General features: G+C 38.9%; 2 protein-coding genes across 19 annotated transcripts in view; both read left to right on the top strand.

Moving 5' to 3' along the window:
* Positions 1-10090, top strand: part of COL4A3 (collagen type IV alpha 3 chain) — a 126192-nt gene extending 116102 nt beyond the window's left edge. For 2 of the 4 annotated variants that reach the window (XM_036237252.1, XM_036237253.1), the window contains 4 exons: positions 4930-5107; positions 5231-5345; positions 6575-6747; positions 7329-10090. In XM_036237252.1, the coding sequence (XP_036093145.1) occupies positions 4930-5107; positions 5231-5345; positions 6575-6747; positions 7329-7413 (551 nt within the window). In that variant the 3' untranslated portion in view covers positions 7414-10090. Of the gene's footprint in view, positions 1-4145; positions 4908-4929; positions 5108-5230; positions 5346-6574; positions 6748-7328 lie in introns of those variants that run through there. The other 2 variants (XM_036237255.1, XM_036237254.1) reach the window with 2 other exon arrangements.
* Positions 10091-14678: 4588 nt separating this feature from the next.
* MFF (mitochondrial fission factor) overlaps positions 14679-21600 on the top strand; it is a 32535-nt gene continuing 25613 nt past the window's right edge. For 2 of the 15 annotated variants that reach the window (XM_036236547.1, XM_036236546.1), the window contains exons 1-5: positions 14679-14857; positions 17944-18056; positions 18809-18985; positions 19914-20134; positions 21007-21176. In XM_036236547.1, coding sequence (XP_036092440.1) covers positions 18948-18985; positions 19914-20134; positions 21007-21176 — 429 coding nt within the window. In that variant the 5' untranslated portion in view covers positions 14679-14857; positions 17944-18056; positions 18809-18947. The remainder of the gene's footprint in view (positions 14858-17943; positions 18057-18808; positions 18986-19913; positions 20135-21006; positions 21177-21600) is intronic. The other 13 variants (XM_036236549.1, XM_016118895.2, XM_016118897.2 and 10 more) reach the window with 11 other exon arrangements.

Raw genomic sequence — 21600 nt, 5'->3', positions numbered from 1 at the left:
ATCAACCCACCGCCCAACCTTCTGTCAACTATCAGTTTTTTATCTGTATCTGAGTCCGTTTTGTTTTGTTTGTTCATTTGTTTAGTGTTTTAGATTCCATATACAAGTGAAATAATGCAGTATTTGTCTTTCTCTGACTTATTTCACTTAGCATAATACCCTTGGTCCATCCATGTTCTCACAAAGGCAAGATATTATTCTTTTTTATGGCTGAGTAATATTCCATTGTGTATATATGTGTATATATGTATACATCATCTTTATCTATTCATCCATCAGTGGACACCTAGGTTGCTTCCACATCATGTAAATAATGCTGCAATGAACATAGGGGTGCATACACCTTTTTAAATTAGTTTTATTTTTTTATTTTTTTCATTTTCTTAGGATAAATGCCCAGAACTGGAATTGCTGGGTCATATGGTAGTTGTTATATTTTTAACTTGTTTGAGGAAGGTCCATATTGTTTTCCATAGTGACTACACCAATTTACAATCCCACCAACAGTGCACAAGAGTTCCTTTTTCTCCACATCTTCGACGACATTTATTTCTTATCTTTTTGAGAACAGCCATTCTAACACGTGTGAAGTGATATCTCGTTGTACTTTTTACCTCGATTTCCCCGATTAGTGAAGTCGAGCACCTTTCCATGTGTCTGTTCACCATCTGCATATGTTCTTTGGAAAAATGTCAATTCAAGTCTTTCGTCCATTTTTAAATTGGAATGTTTCGTTGACGTCGAGTTGTATAAGTTCTTTATATAAACATTAATCCTTATCAGATATATCACTTGCAAATATCTTCCCTCATTCAACAGGCTGCCTTTTTTGTTTTGTCGATGATTTTCTTTACTGTGCAAAAGCTTTTTGGTCTAAAGGAGTCCTATTTGTTTATTTCGTTGCTCTTGCCAGAGGAGATATATCCAAAAATATATTTTTAAGACTATTATCAAAGATTTTACTGCCTATGTTTTCTTCTAAGAGTTTTATGATATCAGGTCTTACATTTAAATCTTTAAACCCACTTTAAGTTTATTTTTGTAAATGGCGTAAGAAAGTGGTCTGATTTTCCTTTGCATGTAGCAGTCCAGTATTTTTAACACCATTTATTGAAGACCTTTTCCTATGGCATAGTCTTGCCCTTGTTCTAAATTCGATTGATTATATAAGCGTGGGTTCGTTTCTAGGCTCTCTCTTCTGTTCTGTTGATCTATGTGTGTTTTGGGGCCAGTACCATACTGTTTTGATTACTATAGCTTTGTAGTGTAGTTTAAAATCAGGGAGAGTGAGGCCTCCAACTTCATTTTCATTTATTTCTGCTCTGGTCTGTATCATTTCCTTCCTTCTACTAACTTTGAGCTTTGTTTGTTCTTTTCCTACTTCTTTTCGATGTAAGGTTAAATTATTTGAGAGTTTTGGTTCTTGAGGTAGGCCTGTGTTTCTATAAATTTCCCTCTTAGTACGGCTTTTGCTATGTCCCATAGATTTTTTAATGTTTCCATTTTCATTTATCTGAAAGTATTTTGTGATTTCTTCCCTGACCCATTAGTTGTTTAGTAGCATGTTGTTCAGCCTCCATGTGTTTTTCGGTTTTTTTTTGTTTTTTTTTTTTTTCAGTTTTCCTCTTACGATTTCTAATTTCATACTATTGTGGTCAGGAAAGATGTTCAATATGATTTCAATCTTCTCAAATTAATTAAGACTTATTTTGTGGCAACATGTGATGCATTCCGGAGAATGTTCGTATGCACTTGAAAAGAACGTGTATTCCACTGTTTTGAGACGGAATGTTCTGCACTTCTCTGTTAAGTCCATCTAGTCTGTCACATGTGAGTCCAATGTTTCCTAACATGTGATGATCTATCCACTGCTGTGAGTGGGGATTTAAGCCCCCTACTATTATTGCGTTACTCTCAATCTCTTCCTTTATGTCTGCTAACATCCGCTGTATGTATTTGAGTGCTCCCATGTTGAGTGCAGAAATGTTTACGAGTGCCACATTTTCTTGTTGGATTGATCCCTTTATCATTGTTATACCCTTGTCTCTTGTTACATTCTGTTTTCAAGTCTATTTTGTCTAAATATTGCTATCCCAGCTCTCTTTTCACTTCCATTCGCATGGAATATCTTTTTCCATCCCTTCACTTTCAGTCTGTGTCTTTAGATCTAAAGCGAGTCTCTTGTAGCAGCTTATGTGTGGGTCTTGTTTTCTTATCTTTTTTGTCCATTTAGCCTCCCTATGTCTTTTGAATGGAGCACTTAGTCCATTTACATTTAAAGTAATTTTTGATATGTATGTACTTATTGCCATTTTATTTTCATACTGGCTTTATAAGTGATTCGTCTACAACCTTTACTATATGTTTGTCTTTACTAGTGAGATTTTTTTCTTTTATATTATCTTCTTATTTCTAGTTTTGGCCTTTTCTTTTCTGCTCAGAGAATTCCCTTTGACATTTCTTGTAATGACAGTTTAGTGGTGATGAACTCAGCTTTTGCTTGTCTGGGAAACTCTATCTCTCCTTCAATTTTGAATGATAACCTTGCTGGGTAGAGTATTCTTGGTTGTAGATCTTTACCTTTCATCACATTGAATATATCATGCCACTCCTTTCTGGCCTGCAAAGTTTCTGCTGAAAAATAAGTTGATAACCTTATGGGGGTTCCCTTGTACAGAATTAGTTTTTTTTCTTGCCACTTTTAAGATCCTCTTTCTCTTTAACTTTTGCATATTAATTATGATGTGTCTTGGTGTAGGTCTCTTTGGATTTATCTTGTTTGGGACTCTATGTGCTTCCTGGACTTGGATGTCTGTTTCCTTCACCAGGTTAGGGAAGTTTTCAGCCGGTATTTCTTCAAATAGATTTTCTGTCCCTTTCTCTCTTCTCCTTCTGGGACCTCTAAAATGCAAATGTTAGTATGCTTGATGTCTCAAAGGTCTCTTATGCTATCCTCATTCTTCTTCATTCTTCTTTTGTTTTGCTCTTCCAGTTTGGTGACTGTCACTCTCCTGTGTTTCTGATCATTGATCCATTCTTCTGTGTCATCTGACCTGATATTGATTCCCTCTAGTGTATTTTTCATTTCGGTTGTTATATTCTTTAGTTCTGATGTTTTTTCATATATATATATATTTATCTCTGTTGAAGTTCTCTTTGAGTTGATCTACTTTTCTGCAGAATTTGATGTGCATCTTTATGACTACTGTTTTGAACTCTTTATCTAGTACACAGCTTATTTCTGTTTTATTTAGTTCTTTTTCTGGAGTTTTGTCTTGGTTTTTTTTTTTTTTGAACATATTCTACTCATTTTTTTTTTTAACATATTCTTCTCATTTTGCCAGTTTGTTTCTCTGTATTAGGTAGATCAGCTATGTCTTTTGGTCTTGAAAAAGTGGCCTAATATAGGTGTCCTGTGGAGACCAGTAGAGCAATCCCCTTGCTCGCCACAATCAGGTGCTCCCAAGGTGTTCCTTGTGTGTTCCTCTTGTTATGGCTGGGCCACAAATGCTATGGCCACACTGGTAGGCGAGGCCAGTGCCTGGCCTGGCTGACTGTGAGACCTGGCCACACTGTTGTGACTACACTGGTATGCTGGGCAGCCCCCAGGTGCAGCCGGCTGATAGGTGTGGCTGCAATGGCTGCTGGCACACCAGTGTCTGGCTAGCTGCAAGGCCCAGCCTCAACTGCTGCAGACAGACTGCTGTGCCCTGGTATTGGCTCAGACTGCCCACCAGGTAGAGGGATAGGGGCCATTTCGGGGGGAACCAGTGTCAGCGGAAGCCACCCACCAGATGTAGCAGGGCAGGAGCCGCTTTGGAGGGATGCCAGCCAAGGTGGGTCCTCAAGAAAATGCCACTGTGGAGTCAACAGTGTTAACAAGGTTAATGAACAGTGTCAGAAATGGTGCCTGGCAGTGTCGGACCAGGTAGGTAGGAAGAGATTAATGAAAGGGAAAATGGTGGTGGCCACCAGCACTTATGTCCCTGGAGAATATTCCAACAAATCCCTGCTCCTCCATCATACATCTTAAAATTTAGTTAATGTATCACCTTCACATTTGACCCAGGTACTTTTCAAACTTCTGCCTCTATGCTGGGACTCAGACAGGGTGCAACCTTCTTACTGTCCTTTGGCTCTTCCAGATATAAGCCCTGCTGTTTTTCAAAGCCGGATGTTATGGGGCCCCTCTTCCTGGTGCAGGTCCCCTAGGCTGGGGCTCTGGCCCTTGCTCTTCAGCGGCGACCTCCAAGGTTGTGATATCCCTCCCTCTTGTGGACCACCACGTGGGGAGTTGGGGGGTAGGGTGGGTCCTGACTAGATTAGTCTCTGCCCCTCCTACTCATCTCAATGTGGTTTTCTTTATATCTTCAGTTGTAGAAACTCTGTTCTGCTAGTCTTCAGGTCGTTCTCAGAGATAGCTGTTCTACATGTACTTGTAGTATTGGTGTCAATGTGAGGAGGTAAGCTCAGGATCTTCCTACTTCACCACCTTGAACCCAAAGCCAGAAGCCTTGCTATTGAATGACAATATTGCTTGTCCTGTTCAACATGAACAATTTTCACTTAAATCACCTGCCTGCTTTTTAATCTTAAATGTGACATCCTCTCTAAAGCTTTATCTGGTTATTAGCTATTGTATGCATATGAAGAACTGAAAATACCTTGAAGCAAAGACATTTTTCCAACCAACCTCTGCTAGTCCTCAAGCCATTTGGACTGATGACAAAGGGCCACAGGGGTGGGAGGAGGATTTCTTTGCCTATTGGATCTCTGATTTCTATCATTATTATAACTTCCATAACATATTTTGCAAATAACTCTCGTGTTGTCTTCCTTCAGTTTGCCTTAGATTATGTTTTAATTAGTAACAATACTCAAAATAATTTTAATTTACTGAGAGTGATACCCAGTCTGATGTTTTATTAGGAACTCTTGGAAGCTGCCTACAGCGATTTACCACAATGCCATTCTTATTCTGTAACATCAATGATGTATGTAATTTTGCATCTCGAAATGATTATTCATACTGGCTGTCAACACCAGCTCTGATGCCAATGGACATGGCTCCAATTACTGGCAGGGCCCTGGAGCCTTATATTAGCAGGTAAAAATTGAGTCCCTTAGTTTTGTGATGGGACCAGGTGAATCACTTCATTTGAAATGGAACTGTAGACAGCATATCACAATGCAGAAAGTGGTGACGCCACCATATTGTCTCATGTTACAGATGCACTGTCTGTGAAGGTCCTGCGATGGCCATAGCCGTTCACAGCCAGACCACGGACGTCCCCTCATGTCCCCAGGGCTGGATTTCTCTATGGAAAGGCTTTTCTTTCGTCATGGTAAGGAGAAAAGGGCAGCAGATTCATAGTAAAGACTGCTCGTAGAATCTAGACTGCCCCCAGGAATGATTTGCTTGACATCAATGTGTGCAATATGTCACACACATTTCCTTGAAAATCTGAAAATATGCCCTTTTTTAAAAAGCAGTAAGTTGGTTTTGGAGAAATAATGGAGCATTTAAAAAAAAAACAAACAGATTTCTCAGGAGATTACCCACGAGTTCTAAAGAAGACGTTTAGGTGAATAGTAGCAGCACCCTGGTACTCACATGGCCATTTTCAAAGTGGCACGTATTTCACATATATGCACCATAATCCTATGAAAACCTTGCAAGGTAGTTTCTATCATCTACAGATTTACGAAAAGAAAAAAAAAAAAAGCGTAATTTTCCCAAGGTCTTACAACCATCGAGTGGTAAAGCTAGAATTTGAGCCCAAGTCTGTCTGCTCCCAAATCTTTATGCCCTACTCTATGCCCCTTTGACAGTCCCATGAAGATGGAAACTAAGAGAAATAGGCTTTTAAAGAAAAATTCCCCAGATGTTAAGTGCTCAATGAAGAAATCTATGAACTGACCCTCTGTGAGTCTGGTAGCTGCACTGATGCGGTTAGTGGTTATTCAGATTCTGTGCAGCATCATTTATAATACATCGTTCCGCCTTCTTTACTCACAGATGTCACTCATTAAATCATTAATTCGACAATGATTTATTGAACACCTACCATGTGCCATGAATGTTCTAAGCACTAAGGATACCTACCAGCAGCGAACCTCAGTTCCTTCTCTCGTGGAGCTTATATCCTAGTGGAGAAGACAGACAATAAATAAGATGACACGATTGCAATAATAGTAATGAGTTCAGGTGGTGAACGGTACTAGGAAGGACATAAGCAGGATCACAAGCGAGACCGTGACGGGGATGGGGTCAAGGAAAGCCTTCTGGAAGTTATATTTAAGCAGATCCCTGAACCACAAGAAAGAACCAATCATGCCTCGGGGAAAGGAGCATTCCAGGCAGAAGAAACAGCTTTAACTTTCTTTTTGATGACCACACCTCAGTTTGGAAAGTAACTGCAGGGTTATCAAAGCTGGGGGTAAAGAAGCATAAGAAGCTTATGCTTTTTTCTCTTATTGTCTTCTATTATTATCATTCTTTAAAAAAAAAAAAAGCATTGAAAATTTCAACACCATGAGCAGAATTCTTATTCGGACATTTCTGTCATGCTAGTTCACGAGTGCAGGTTCCGAGGGTGCTGGGCAAGCACTGGCGTCCCCCGGATCCTGCCTGGAAGAATTCCGAGCCAGTCCATTTATCGAATGCCATGGAAGAGGAACGTGCAACTACTATTCAAATTCCTACAGTTTCTGGTTGGCTTCGTTAAACCCAGAAAGAATGTTCAGGTAACTATTCAAAGCCAAGTTTAACTTAATGACGCGATTGCAGAACCTTTGAAAGGTTGCCTGTTATTAGATTTTCATTACCTGTGTATTGATATACTCACATTTAAAAAAATCTCTCATGCCAGTAAAATCCTGTTTAGCTTGGCACTTTCAGTTTACGAGAATCTACAAGTAGCTATGGTTTGTACTACTGTACCAATAAAGGCAAAAAAAAAAAATGTGATTTTTGTCATCACTAGCTATATTTATTATTTATATATGAATCTATAGTAAATTGCTGAGTAAAACCACTAAAAGAACTGCCAATCTTAATTTACTGTATTGGAAGGCTTTTAAGACAAACTATTTAAAGAGTAGGGGTAGCTTTCAAAAAAAATGTTCTGTAAGTTTGCATCATGGTCTGTTTTCTTAGTGCTACTGAAGATTAAAATCATAAAGTGTCAATATATGTGCCCTTTCAGAAATACACCTCCTATAATAAAGTTTAAATGAGCTACAGTATGCATTAACAAAACTCAAATCCAGCAAGCATTCCCTTTTTATCCACGAATCGATGAGATTTTTTTGGTTTTTTATTTCAGGAAACCTATTCCATCAACTGTGAAAGCTGGGGAGTTAGAAAAAATAATAAGTCGCTGTCAGGTATGCATGAAGAGAAGACATTGAAGAAATTGAAACAACAGACTGTTATTTTTTTTTATCCTAAATAACCAACTAATGATGCAGAACATGCATTTATTTAGGTATTTTTCTCTAACCAAGCAATATCGTTCCATGATGGCTTAGTACAAAGTTTCTATTTGTTTCCCCATACAACAAAACATTTAAGCTAGTTCTGTGATCCCGGTCTCAAATCGATAGCCAATGCACTATCTAAACGGCGACTGTATAAAGTATGATGCTGTAGGAGCTATTTGATCCACTAAATTCCCAAGGTTTGCCCCCTTCTATTCCAGTCTTCGAGACTCGGGGAGGCTAAATCAGTTTTAGATTGCCCCACCTCCCTCTTCCTGACACTCTCGATCCTACGCAGAGAAGATGGGTTAAGTGTACTAGCCATCATTGATAGAACTGGACTTTCAGATCTGTTGATTAACCTAAGGCCTGAGGGAACCAGAACCGAAATGAGGTTCATGGATTGTCTGGGGCTCTTTTAAACATACCCAAGACTAAGGCTGAAAAGGTGTTTCCTGAATGGAGTCACAATAGCGTTGGACATATCGTATGGCTTGGTTTTGTTTTTTGTTTTTTGTTTTTTTTTCAGTGTTTTTGTTCGTTCACTGAATTCATTTCACTGCAGCAATATAGTCTGCATGTATTCAAAGTAAGTACAATTTTACACTTTGTGAATTGATTTGAATGGAATATTTTTGCACACATACTCTGAAATGTGCCTAATTTTAGGTTTTCTTTTGCCAGCACACCCACACAAATGACAAGAGAATGACTTATTAGATATGTATTTGATCCCCATTCTTATAAACATTGGTGCATAACTGAGTCGTTCAGTAATCCCTGATAAAAATTTAATGCATCTATTGGCTAATCATGCTCAGAATATTTTTCCTTTGCTCTAAATATTCCATTTAACTTTAGTATTTATTCCCTTGTTATTTCTCTAATTCTTTTTTTTTTTTTGTAAAAATGTTTTCTATATCACCTATTCTTTCAAACCGTATTGAGAAAGTCTATTGTGTAGAAATGTTAATGTACAAATTGTACCACTTGGCAGCTGTGTCTAAAAACTTGCTTTTCAGTGTGTTGAAACACTCCCAAGGTTACTTAATTCAAACTTAACCAGCACTTTATTCAATGCCAAGCCATATCACAGGCAAAATTACAGATACCAAGAGGGGAAAAAAATGTTTCTGATCTAATATCCCAGAAAAGGTAACTTTCTGTTTCTGTTAGGAACCCCACATATCTAAGTTGTTTCCCCCTCCCTGCCCTCTTTTTCCCCCTTTATCTCTGTCCTTGCATTTCATCATCATAATTTAGCCAGTCTCGATAGAGCTTTAAAAATAAGATCTATGCCAAGGGAGAACCCAGGACTCCTCGCTTCTCCTAGCATCGCGGAAACCAAGATCTGGACAATGTTAATAAAACAGCTCTGCAAAATTAAAAATTAAAAACCATTTAAACTTGATGGTAGCGCTGTGTGACCAGTTGAAGCAGTCAGGCATCTTGAGACAAGGCTTTGACGATGCTTCTTGATCCACCCAGGTGGAGCTGGTGGTGCTGATATTTAAATTCAGGTTTTATTGCTTCAATCTCAGTTGCTTTGTAAGTGCAGATGTGGCCCCACAGGACAGCACAGACTGTGACCAGCCCACATGCTCCACTGCTCATGTGACTGTCATCAAGCCATCGTACATTTAAACTAAGAAGCACATTTTACTTAGATTATTTACTTAGACTCGCCTCATATTAAGACTTTGTGCTCTTAAATATCCTACTGTCCCAATTGTACTATAATGGCATATAGGGCGAACGGGTCTCCACAAACCAGCCCTCTGTAGACCAGTTCTCAAAGTGTGGTCGCATCAGCAGTATCTGAGAGCTTGTCACAAATGCAAATTCTAGGGCCAGCCCCAGAACCATGGAATCAGAAACTGTGGGAGAGGGCCCAGACGTCTTTGTTTTCACAAGCCCTCCAGGTGATTTCCAATGCTCTCTGAAGTCCAAGAAGAACTGCTCAAGGCAGATGCCCAAAAAAACAATTCTATTGGCAGGCGCAGCTGGCTCCCCTTGTTCCACGTGTGCCTCTCCTTTAAACCCAAAATTGCATATGAACTTAAGGTTATCTAATTTTACTAATAAGAGAAAATCCTAGACTGGTGCTAATGCCAAACGACTGGCCTCGGCTTGTCCCCAAGCCTCCATTATCTTGTGCCCTCTCAGTGTTTAACTTCTGAGGAAGACAAGTGACTATACGACTTTAAATACCAATGAAGCCATATTAATAGCTGCTCAATCATACTTCTAAGGCTGAGCATTCAAACATAGCTCATGTACATTGCTTTCCAGATATCTATGAGGAGCTTGTAAAGTTATGAAAATTTAACTTTATAGATAAAATGTAAATTACTTGTGTCCTTTAAACTTGGGGCTTAAACTTTGGAATTTCACAGTGTGCTAAGATTTCAGTGTGCTCAGAGGTCTTTTTGCAAGATGAATGTTATTAAGTAACTTATTTATAAAAGTATTACAATAATGCTGAATTTGAATTTTATTGCTAATTTAACTCACAAAGATTTTTCTATGCATCAAATGTAACTTACTGGTACTAAACTTAATTTAATATTTACTCTATAACCAAATGAAATATATTTAAAATATATTGAATATTTTATATTATATCTTGACAAAATTACAATATTGTAATGCACTAATATTTCTGTAATTATAGCTTAAATATTTTATTGTTTTGTTTTTCAAAAAGGAAATAAATTTATTTTTTTGAATCATAAAAATATATGTTCACTGTAAAACAGGGGTTCCCAACCCCTGGGCCGCAGACCGGTACCAGTCCACAGCCTGTTAGGAACTGGGCTACTCAGGAGGTGAGAGGCTGGTGAGCCAGCAAAGCTTCACCTGTATTTGTGGCCACTCTCCAGTGATGGCATCACTGCCTCGGCATCACCAAAAGTTGGGGACCACTGCTGTAAAAAAAGACAATACGGAAGTTATGAAGAATATAAAAATTGTCATGCTCTAACCCTCCACCCTCACCCAATGTAATTAATTATGTATCTTCATTATATACATAATATATACTCCTGAATTTTTCCTGTAAATATTTTTAAACAAAAATGCACTAAAAACACAATTTTGTAACCATTTTTTTTTGTTTGTTTAAAACTCTGTGGACTTACTTTCATATCAGTAGACAAGAAATAATCATTATTTGCATGGATTTACTACATAAGTCAATGCATCCCCAATTGATGGACACTTAATTTAGTTTTATTAAGGACATATTATGCATATTTCGCATCAATTATTTCCTTAGGATAAATCTCTGAAAGGGAAACTGCAGAATCAAAGGACTCACAATTTTAGGCCTTTGATAAATGTACAAAATGCTCTCCAGGAAGGCTGTTAGAATTTCCAGCCGCATCAGTGATGGAATGAAAATCCCCATCTCCTTATGCTTTTCCCAGTACTGGATATTGCTGTTCTTTTACAATTTTGCCTGTCTCGTTTTAATTTACATTTTGTTCATCATCAGTGAGGCTGACCATTATCACTTTTAATTTTTTTTAATTAGTATTTTTTATTAGGGCTTATTTCTGTCTTTCTGCGAAGAGCCTAATTACATCTTTGCTCCCTTTCTACTGAGGTCTTGAAGGAGTTTTTACAAATCAGTAAGAAAACATATAGATTATAGAAATTATGGGTTATGTATTTTGATTAAACGTTTCCCATTTATAATATAAATACTCCTCATTTAAGAAAAAAAATATTCATAAAATTTCCAATGTAGAGAATTGGTAAAGAACACTTTAAACATGAAATCTCATAATTTAGAAACTTGCAGGCTACGTTGAATGGCAATAAAGATATAAACAAAGGAAGAAATGGAATGAACAGTGATCCTAGGTAATAATTCTAAGATCGACAAAATCGTTGCCCAAATATTTTAGAACTATTCTCATAATTTGACCACAAATCTAGTTTGAAAACATTTCGAGTCAAAAAATGTGCTAATACATTCTAATGAACTTATTTTTACTGCTATCAAGTAGAAGGAATGCTGTATTCAAGCTCATTCTCTCTACTTAGAAGCCTGTTTGGAAAGTAAAATCTTGATCAGTCTCTATTGGATTCTTAGCAACCTACTGACGGGAAAACGCAGAACACGAAGAATACCTAATTCACCTCATCCCAAGCCCAGCTCTGCCTGCCTACTGGAAACTAAGAAATGACCAAACACAGAGGAAAAAGTGATTTTGAATGACCAGGCTAAATTTTAACCTTCAGATAAATATGGCCCTCTCTAGGTTTTTGTAAACTCAATGGTGTTTCTAAAAATGCTGACATTGCTCAAAAACTTTTTGGGACTATTGCTTCGGAATTACCTTCAGTTCCAAAATTTATCAGCCAAACAAGGAAAGAAGTCTACAAGATCTACAACATGTTAAATATGTTTGGCTCCATGGTAGATATCCAGGTGAGATACAGACCTTGGTCTCAAACATAGAACTTATAACCTGGTAGGGGAAAATAAGCCAAATACAAAGATAATTATAATATTGGATAGAATGTGATAAGTGCTATAAGAGATGAAACATAGTGATTCAAACATTGGAGGTCTCAGGAAATAATTCATAAACAAAGGGTACGTTAGTCTATTAGGGTAGTTAGGATTTCACAAAGAAGGTGGTCAGAGGCAGAATGACATTCTAGGTGGCAGGAATAGCACTGTTAGAAAAGCATGAAGCAATCTCAGAGAACAATTAATGTTCAAGAATATATACATATGTATCTCATATATCACACATGTAAACAGTGGCACAGTAGGAGGTAAGGGCTATTTTAGGTAAGGTATAGAACACCAGGTTAAATTTGAATTTATTGGTTGCTACCAGAGATTCAGTGAAGATTTTGAGCAAAAAAGTAGAATGATCATATAAACAGTACCCTAGAAGATCCACTATTTTATATCCTGCTCTTGCTAGGCTATTTCATAGTTTTAAGTGTTTTCGTTGTTGTTTAATTTATTGAATTGCTGTTATGGACTTTTGGATTTGTAAGACCATCAGTTCCTTCTAAACCTGGGGCTTCATATTTGGGGTATCACAATTTGTAAAAATAGGTTCCTTGTGGATCCAATGTCTAGGAAGCATTAAAAAAACAAAAAGATTAGAGATAGGGAGGCCAGTTAAAAGGGTTAACAGCCCAGACGATGTGTAAGAGTCTAGCAGTGGGAACAAAAATTACAGAGAAAGAAGACGCTGACATTGAGGTAGGGCACTTTAAAGGATGGGGGACTTGGGAGACAGTAAAAGATGACTTTGGAATTTTGAACCTTGGTGAGTTGGAAAAAGAATCTTTCCATTAACTGAAAAAGGAAATTTAGGAGAAGGTGTCTGGACTGGGATAAAGGAGAAGATGTGAGTTTGAAACCCTGTTGGGACCAAAGTTCCAATGGGACACTTAGGAAGAACTGTCTAGAACTAGTGCAACAGGATGAGACTAAACTGATGTAATTTATCTAGGTTTATATGCCATCTTTTCCCACAAAAGATCTGAGGCAAGTGTGGAGTGAAAAGACAGTCAGTGATTCATTGACTCATAAATAGCAATGGCCGCATTAATGATGGAATAGAAGACCCAGCATGCGGCTTTATCACAAAAACAAGCGAGCAGTTTCCAGGTATGGGAGAAAAAAAGCTTTTTTTTTTTTTAAACACCTATCACAAGTGTTCAGTGCTTTCATGTCCCACACTCTGTTTCATTTAACAAAATCAAATGATTCAGGAAGCTTAAGGGCGATCAGGATGAAGGAAAAAGACTTTGGATTAGTTACTGGATTACAACAGTCAATGTAAGAAATGTCCAAATCTGAAGAGAATATTTATGAGTTTATGTGAGCCAAACTGACAACATATGCTAGGGAGCAAGATCTCAAATGCTCTGAACAGTAACAGTTTAGTTTTCTTTTAATCATTTGAAATTAAGCAGTGAACGTAAGGAAGATTACACTGAGATGAGAAAACGTGGGGATTAGATTATAGGATAGTTACCAAGACTATATGTTTTCTTGAGAGTGGTAATGGCCTATTTCAAAAGTACGTTAACCGAGATGCACAGAAACATGGACAGACATCGTTTAAGTCTAAGGTAAAACCTTTTACTAAAAGTTATATGCCTGGGTAGTGACTACCCACCATGACCTGCCCAGTTAAGAATTTCTGATCAGATCACCCCATGGCGTTACTTTCCACAGAACTGCTTTTGTTGTCCATACAATCTTTATTTAAAAGTTTGTTCTTCTTGGAGGAGAGGACAGGAGTAAAACCAAATTGCAACTAATTAGAGGTGAAAGGGCACTCGTAGAAATAGCGGGGCGTTGCTTACTAAAGGTTTTTGCTCATAGATAGATGGCTTACCTAGTTAGGTCCCTATCTTCCTCCCAAAAGCTTGGTTTGGAATGACTGATCAGTCCTAAAATACATCTATTCTTAAAGAATAATATGCCACTATTAAGAACGGACCCAAAAATGCCATTCCCAGTGAGCCTCGCAAAATATTGTGAAGAATGATAACATCTCCAGGGTCTCTTTAGATTCTAGGGAAGAAAAGACTCGTGTAATATGTTTTGTGCAGCTGTTAAAATAGGGTCATACAAAGCATTCCGTCCCAATGATGCATGATGGGCAAGATAATGATCCTGCTCCCTCCACCCCAGAAAGTTGGCAGTCGGATGGTTAGATTCTGGGAGAGATGGTTAGATCCAGAGAGCACTCTCTGGAGCTTAACAAGAATGCTAACTGCAGTGAAACCTAACTTCCGGAATTCTCGACTTAGAGGATGAGTGGGTCACTGTTGAGGAGGACGTCTCAGAGCCAGAGAGCTTAAAGAGTCATCGAAGTTTGTGTTTAGGTATCACTTGCAGTGCTGATGAAATCGGCAGATCCTAGGCCTCAAACCAGAGATTTTGATGCAGGTAGTCCTGGAAAATAGTTATGTTAACTAGCTTCCGAAGGTTTACTTGCAAACAAGCTGTGCTGAAAGATCACGAGCTCTAATAAGCATACGTGTGGACCAAATACGTCCCGTGCAACGCCGCTTCTTGCGGTGGGTGCACAGCCCCCGCACCCACCGAGTCCCGGGACCGCGGCGGCGCGGCCTCCCGGCCCGTGCGTGAGCCTCGCTTCCGCCCTCCCGCGTCACGTGACCGCGGACCTGCCTCAGCTACGGGTCCTGGGAGCGGCCATCCCGGGCCGTTCTCGCGTCTCTCCCGGCCCGCTGCGGGCCGCTCCGGCCGGTGTTTTGCCCGGGCGCCTCCGTGCGCTCGGCCAACGGCCTCCGAGAGCGCCCGCCCCAGCGCCCCGGGAGCCGGCGGGCGGCGGCCCTCGCCGGGGACCCTCCAGCGGGCCCAGAGGTGAGTGCTGGCGTCTTCCCGACCCGGGACCGGCGTCCCAGCCCTGCGGTGTGAGCCTCCGGCCAACCGAGCGTCCTGCGGCGGCCCCGGGGCGTCCGTGGTGTCGCCCTGGCCCGAGTCCCGATCCCCGGGCTTCTCGTCTTCAACCCTGGCCTTCCCCCCGCCCCACCCCCCAACCCTCTCCCCAGGGCCTTGTGGCCCTTCCTAGCCCCCGGGAAGGAACTGCAAGGGAGAGCAGCGTCCTGTCCTGCAGGCGTCTGCGGACTAGCCTCGCCGCCCTTTCGAGTTCGGTGTCCCTTATTGTTGATAAATTTGGACTTTCTCTTCTAGAAAGTGGTTTAGGGGTCGGGAACCGCTAGGGGAGCCTGAGCTTGAATGCGGCGCTTTGCTGGTGGTCCTCCCCCTTTACTCGCTGCCGAGGCCTTGGCGTCTTTAAGTGTGACCTTGAACCAGGCTCCTGCCGTCTTTAAAAGCAGCTTCGTGTTTGTATTTTTACTTTGTGGAAAGTACATGTTCGAAAAGAAAGGCCAGTTGGCAGCCTGGGCCTCCGCGGGAGGCCCAGGTCGGCCCAGCCCGCGAGCGTCCTTGCTCGCAGGTGCGGATGCCCCGAGATGCTCTGTGAACTTCCTGCCAGGGGCTGAATGCAGGAGGAGAGCTCGGGCTCGCGGTCCGCCGAGCTCCTGACCTTGGTCTGCTGCAGGAATCCTCATTCTGAGATAGACGAAAGCACCCGGCCGCGTCCTACAATATTAGAGCAAGGGACATTCTCTCCAGGGAGAACCTTTCAGCAGCGGAGGCGGCTTTTAATTGCAGATCAGAAAAGCCTGGGGCCCTCGTTCCTTGTTCTCAGATATAGGAACAGTTGTATTCAGGCCTCAATCCACTGAGAGACTTTAACTGAGGGACTTTGGATGTTTTCCTAGATGAAAAACATTTGTTTGTGTGTCAGTTTCGTTAGCAAATTAGATCGCAAAGGAAAAACCCTTAGGAAAATGGATTTGGAAAAATTAGAACGATTTACTTGTGCTTAATAGTCTTTTCCCAGGTAATTAAATTGTATGGAGACCTGTGGTCTTTTGGTTTCAAAGCCTCGTGAATTGGTTTTGCTAGTCTTTCCAAAAGGACATTGTGTGTTTTGTCCCTTCCTGTCAGATAGGGCCACCTCATTTTAGAATGACCAAGTATAGATGTTACTCTCCTTCCTTCTGCTGTTCAAACTTTGTTTTCTTTTGGATTCGTAACTTTATTTTGAAATTTGATTGTTTATATTTTTCCAAGTATTCAGTATCTTTTCTTTAGAAAAACTACAGTTAATCCTATCTCTCTACATACCCTATTTTCTGTTACACACATTCTTTTACTTGCTTGTAAAGAGAACTGAAACAGAGTGACCTAGAGAAAAACCTTGAACTTGGTACACGTAATAATAGATGATAAAGAACTGGACATTTTTGTTTGTAATTTGAGACTTATTAGAAATCTTTGCAACCACAATCAGTGTGATCCAAGTTGTTTCTGTGACTTACTAGGTTTTTTCTCTGGGTCTCGGTGTTCTAATATAGAAAATGAGAAAGTCAGGCTTGAATCATTCTGTCCCCACATTGGGACACATTCCATGAGTGGGATGTGACTTGACTCTAGGTGGTGTATGGATAGAGGATTTTTGTAATAGTTTTTGTTAATGTGTATTTAACCAGTGGTTTAAGGTAGTAGTGTGAAATGTCCTTTTCAAATACATTTATTTAAGATTTTTTAAAAGTTGAATTAAAGAAAAGATTAAGTGTAGCTGAGAGTAAATGTACTGTGCGAATATGGGAAAGACCTTGAAGTTGGTAAGTTAATGATATTTGGGAACCACTGGGCTTAGGAAGTAGAGATTTCCATTCACTTGTAATTTTAAGATGAGTTTTGTCTCCTTAGTTATATAACAGAGAATCAATACTGGTTGCCTAGTTGTGACAAAACTTCTGGAAATAATATCTGAATTCCAAATGAGAAGTTTATTTTGTTTATTGCCGAAAGAGATAACCAAAAACGCTGTAGTCTAATGAGGAAGGAAAAAAATATATAGAATTCAAACTATTTTACTTATGCAGAAACCTAGTAATTGAGACAGTTCAGTGTTAAATCTTAGGAGAAAGCTCCATTTACTTTTTAAATTCAAGTAGTTCAGATTGGCTAAAGTAGTATTAGGCTTTGTTCAGAAATGGTCTTTTCACTGTCCACCTTTGGGATCTAAGTCTGTGATGCTTTACAAACTCAGAGGGTCTCATAAGATAAGATGTTGCTATAGAATAAAATGTTGAGACCCATGGGCCATACTAGTGGAAGGTTAATAAGACTGAAATTCCGTCAACGGAGTGTGGAGAATCACACATTTCAGGGAGATAATGTTTTAGCAATTCGCCCCCCTTGTTTATTACTATAAAACTTCAATTCGTAATCTCCCAAGATAATCTCTTGAGCTATCTCTTTTCAGTGTTATTTCTAAATATAAGCTTTTACTGTGCTTCAGATACACAGAAGTGTAGGAAGAGTCTCTCATCTAGAATGATGTACAAAAATTGATAATGGAGGTTGCCTGTTGGTACCTGAGCTGTTAGAGGCTAGGACGTGATGGGACACTTTATTATCTCTGTATGTTCTTGTGTACTTTGTACCATGTGAACATATTACTGGTTTAAATTAAACACTGCGTGATTATGAATGAAATAGCTAATTGAAAATTTAGCCAATGCGTTCATTTCTTTTTAACATATTTATAGATATATTTATGTATACTTGTATGTATGTACATAAGTGTTAAGGTTCTCTCGAACATATATATTTTTCATTTGCTACATTTTTCTAAGTTCAGATCAGAATTGATGCGTTTTTTACCTTGCATTAAGAAATGAATGGTTGGAAGGCCCTGTCTGTAAGACTAAACAAGGTGGTAAGCTTATTTTTTTTACTTTTGTTATTGAGCTTTTTAAATGTAAGATTGTGCATCTTTAATGACTTTTAGCATTCGGAGGATTTCCAGCAGTGAATTTCTAATATGGTATCGTCCAGTTTCTCAATTAGCTCCTGTTTTTCTCCTCCAGGGACAAAAGTGGCTCTAAATCCAGCACGTGCACATTGAAGCAAGTTAAAGGATTTAATATGACGCACAGAAGCAGATTAGTGCCCAATAGCAAGTAGTAGTTGGTACACGTTTGTGAGTAAAAAATTTCTCTTTTGGCTCTGTTTTCTTAGTCTTTAAACCATCTGCATGTCAAATCCTTGCAATTCACACGTTTTAGTGACAGATAAAAGAAGCAAGTTAGCAGTCCTAATCAACCAGGGTCCCTAAGCAACCTCTAAGAACTGTGGAGTTCAAGGTTGCCTGTAATACATCTCGGTGACATGGAGTTTGAGAAATATCCCAGCTATGACTTAAAATTATACTGTCCTTAATTTTTTTTATTGCCCTTGATATCTTCTGCTGAAAATTTAGTATGGTTTGGTTTTTGAAGTTATTTCTTTTTAAAGAAAAGACTACTAATATTCATCAATTTTTTAGGCTACTTCAGGTACATTTACTTTCGCCCTTTACAGTCTCTGCATTTCTTCATTTGTCCTGAGTCAAAAAAAGAAGAGGATTTTTTCCCCCTTAAGTATATAATGAGTAGAGGAATTTTATGGCCAATTTTCTTTTTCTAATCTGACTTCACATTTGTGTATACATTTGATTAGCTTTCATATGTCTTGTTGGCAAAATCCTAAAACAGTGCCTATACTTAAATTCATCTTTATGATTTTTGAGATATAGGACAACTTTTTAGGAGACATTTAAAAACGGTTTCTCAGACCAAGCCCCAAGCCTTGTTGAAATCCAGAAATAATCTTAAGTAGACATTTACTTTTATTCATAGTTTTCTTATAAAATGACTTGTTGAAATACTGATTTTTATTCTTTCTTTTTTACAGCTGGAAAGCAGTGTCCGTGTTGTTATGTACACCTCCAAAAAAGTTCAGATCTGTAGGGGAATTGTTGTGTAAACTAACCTGAACTGCAGGGTAGCAGTATTTTAATAGCTGTTATAGCCGTGTATTTACTGTGTTAAAAATGAGCAAAAGAAAAAGCAGTGACACACCGATAGGAAGGTCAGTGATGTTTTCTTCAGTCGAGCTGGTGTCCCAGGCTTGAGAGAGAGAGTGGCTTCCGAGCTCATTGCATTGGGCTCATCATGCTCTTTTACGTTTTTTTTTTTTTTTATCAGCGTTCTGTGGGGGGGGGGGGGGCAGCATCCTAGTGCATCTCCCTGGAGCATGGATCCTTCTCTATTTTCGAAGGTTACCCAATGCATCGGTATCTCCTTAAAGGCAGCATGTCGTGCTTTTAAAAAATATACTTGTAAATATGATGTTAAATACAAATTAACAATGCGAAACTTTTCAGCCCCCCGCAGAATGAATGTATACATTAAGGATTTATCGGTACATATGCTACATTTGGTATTCATTGCATCTCAGTCAGATATACATTCAGCAAGAGAGGTTCGAATTTGTATTTGTGATTTTCGGGGGTTTGCATCTTTTTTGGTACATTCGAATTAATCTAATTTGCCTCATACATCTGATTTTCATCCTTAAAAGGTTTTATTTTTTGTGTGCATGGCAGCAGTTTCAAATTTCATTTTTATAACGTCCTAGCCGCTTTCCCTAAAATTATTGATTAGGAAATTTTAATTTAAGTTTTATTTCAGGCATTTTTGAGTTGTAAGCAGCATGCGTATCTATGCAGAAAGAGTGTATGTGCATATTCGTATGTGGTTAATTTTTGAAATTTGCTCCTAAGCAATATTCTTAATGAACTGCTTCTAAGCAGTTTCGCCTGGTAAGGGAGAAGCCATTATGTTGACGAAGACATTTTCTTTAGCGTTTTATTTTTCCTTGGTATGTGTCCAGCACTCATGAATGAGAAGTCTCCTTTTGCTCTTTCTGTGAGATGTTGTCTTCTACCTTCACGACGTAAGGAAGGCTGGCACTTAACACCCAGTCACCCTGCCTTTAATTTTTTTTTTGCCCACAGAGTGAGTGGGGCAGCGTTTCCTTCTCCCACTGCTTCTGAGATGGCGGAAATTAGTCGAATACAGTATGAAATGGAATACACTGAAGGTATTAGTCAGCGAATGCGGGTCCCAGAAAAATTAAAGGTCGCACCACCAAATGCTGACCTGGAACAAGAATTCCAAGAAGGAGTTCCCAATGCGAGTGTGATTATGCAGGTTCCAGAGAGGATTGTCGTAGCAGGTATTGTACATTTGGTTATGAAGTTGCCTGGTGTATCTTTGTTTTATGTATTTTAGACTTTTGGGTTTTTCAAAATACTGTATTAAAAAGGGTTGGGAAACGCAGCTTTACTTTTTTTTTCGAATTTTATTTTCATTACAATAGTCTGAAATTTTAAACAGTACTTTAAAATAGTCAGATATAATTTACATAAAATGTATATAATTTTTAAGGGTACAGCTTGATGAGTTTTGGCAAATGTATACACCTACGGAGCCTCCAGCACTGTCCAGATACAGAATATGTTCATTACCCCAGAAGGTCCCCTTGTGCCCCATCTCAGTTCCTACTCCTCATTTCCGAGCATTCATAATCTCCTCTCTATAAATGGCGTGATACAGTATATACTCAGGTCTGGCTTCATTTGCTTAGCAATGTTTTTGAGATTCCTTTATGTTGTTGCTTATATCAATTATTCATTTTATTACTGACTAATATTCCACTGTGTGGATATACCACAATTTGTTTATCTGTTTACCTGTTGATGGACATTTGAGATGTTTCCTGTTTGGGACTATTCAGAGTCAAGCTGCTTTGAATATTCATTTACAAGTCTTTGTGAGGACATGCGTTTTTATATCTCTAGGAGTTGAATTGCTAGTTCATGTTATAAGTTATGTTTAACTTTATAAAAAGATGTCCAGCTGTTTTTGAAATAGGGTGTACCGTGTCGTAATCCCATCAGTGGCGTATGAGAGTTTTAGTGGCTCCACATCCTCGTCAGCACTTTGTCTTTTTAATTTTAGCCCTCCTAGTTGGGTGTGTAGTGGCAAATGCATGTTAATAAAAGCACTAGCTTTTTAAAACCTTACTTTTTATTTTTTTACTCCCAGGAAATAATGAAGACATTCCATATTCAAGACCAGCAGATCTCGACATCATTCAGTCAACTTCCTTTAAACCTCTGGCACTAAAAACACCACCTCGTGTACTTACGCTAAGTGAAAGACCACTAGATTTTCTGGATTTAGAAAGACCTCCTCCAACTCCTCAAAATGAAGAAGTACGTAGAGTTTTAACATCAACTGAATTTGAAATAATATAGACAAAAGCAAAAGTTTATTAAAAAGGAGTCAAGAGGCTATAAATCATATTGGTAGCAATATGTAATGAAAACCTTCTGCATGGACCATTGATCTCTTTAAATTCTGGTTTATAGATACCCCAAATGAGATATTCTGCTATTTTTTTGTAATTTAAATACTATGTTTCAGGAAAAAAACTCGTGGAAATCATGAGCTAAGTGCTATAGCGTAAGCAATACAGAAAAAGTTGGGAAGTTTAGCATGGGAGAAAATTAGTGCATCGCTATTATTAAAGGGGTCTGGAAAACAGGGCAACGGAAGCGCTTCTTTCTCATGATGTTGTCTGTTCCCACCGCGTGCTGGGAAGTTTCTGCTGAGTTACTGTACCATGTAACATCATTA

The sequence above is a fragment of the Rousettus aegyptiacus genome, unplaced genomic scaffold, assembly GCF_014176215.1.
Source record: "Rousettus aegyptiacus isolate mRouAeg1 unplaced genomic scaffold, mRouAeg1.p scaffold_m13_p_2, whole genome shotgun sequence".
Classification (NCBI taxonomy): Eukaryota; Metazoa; Chordata; class Mammalia; order Chiroptera; family Pteropodidae; genus Rousettus; species Rousettus aegyptiacus.
This window is presented reverse-complemented; position numbering and strand designations above follow the sequence as displayed.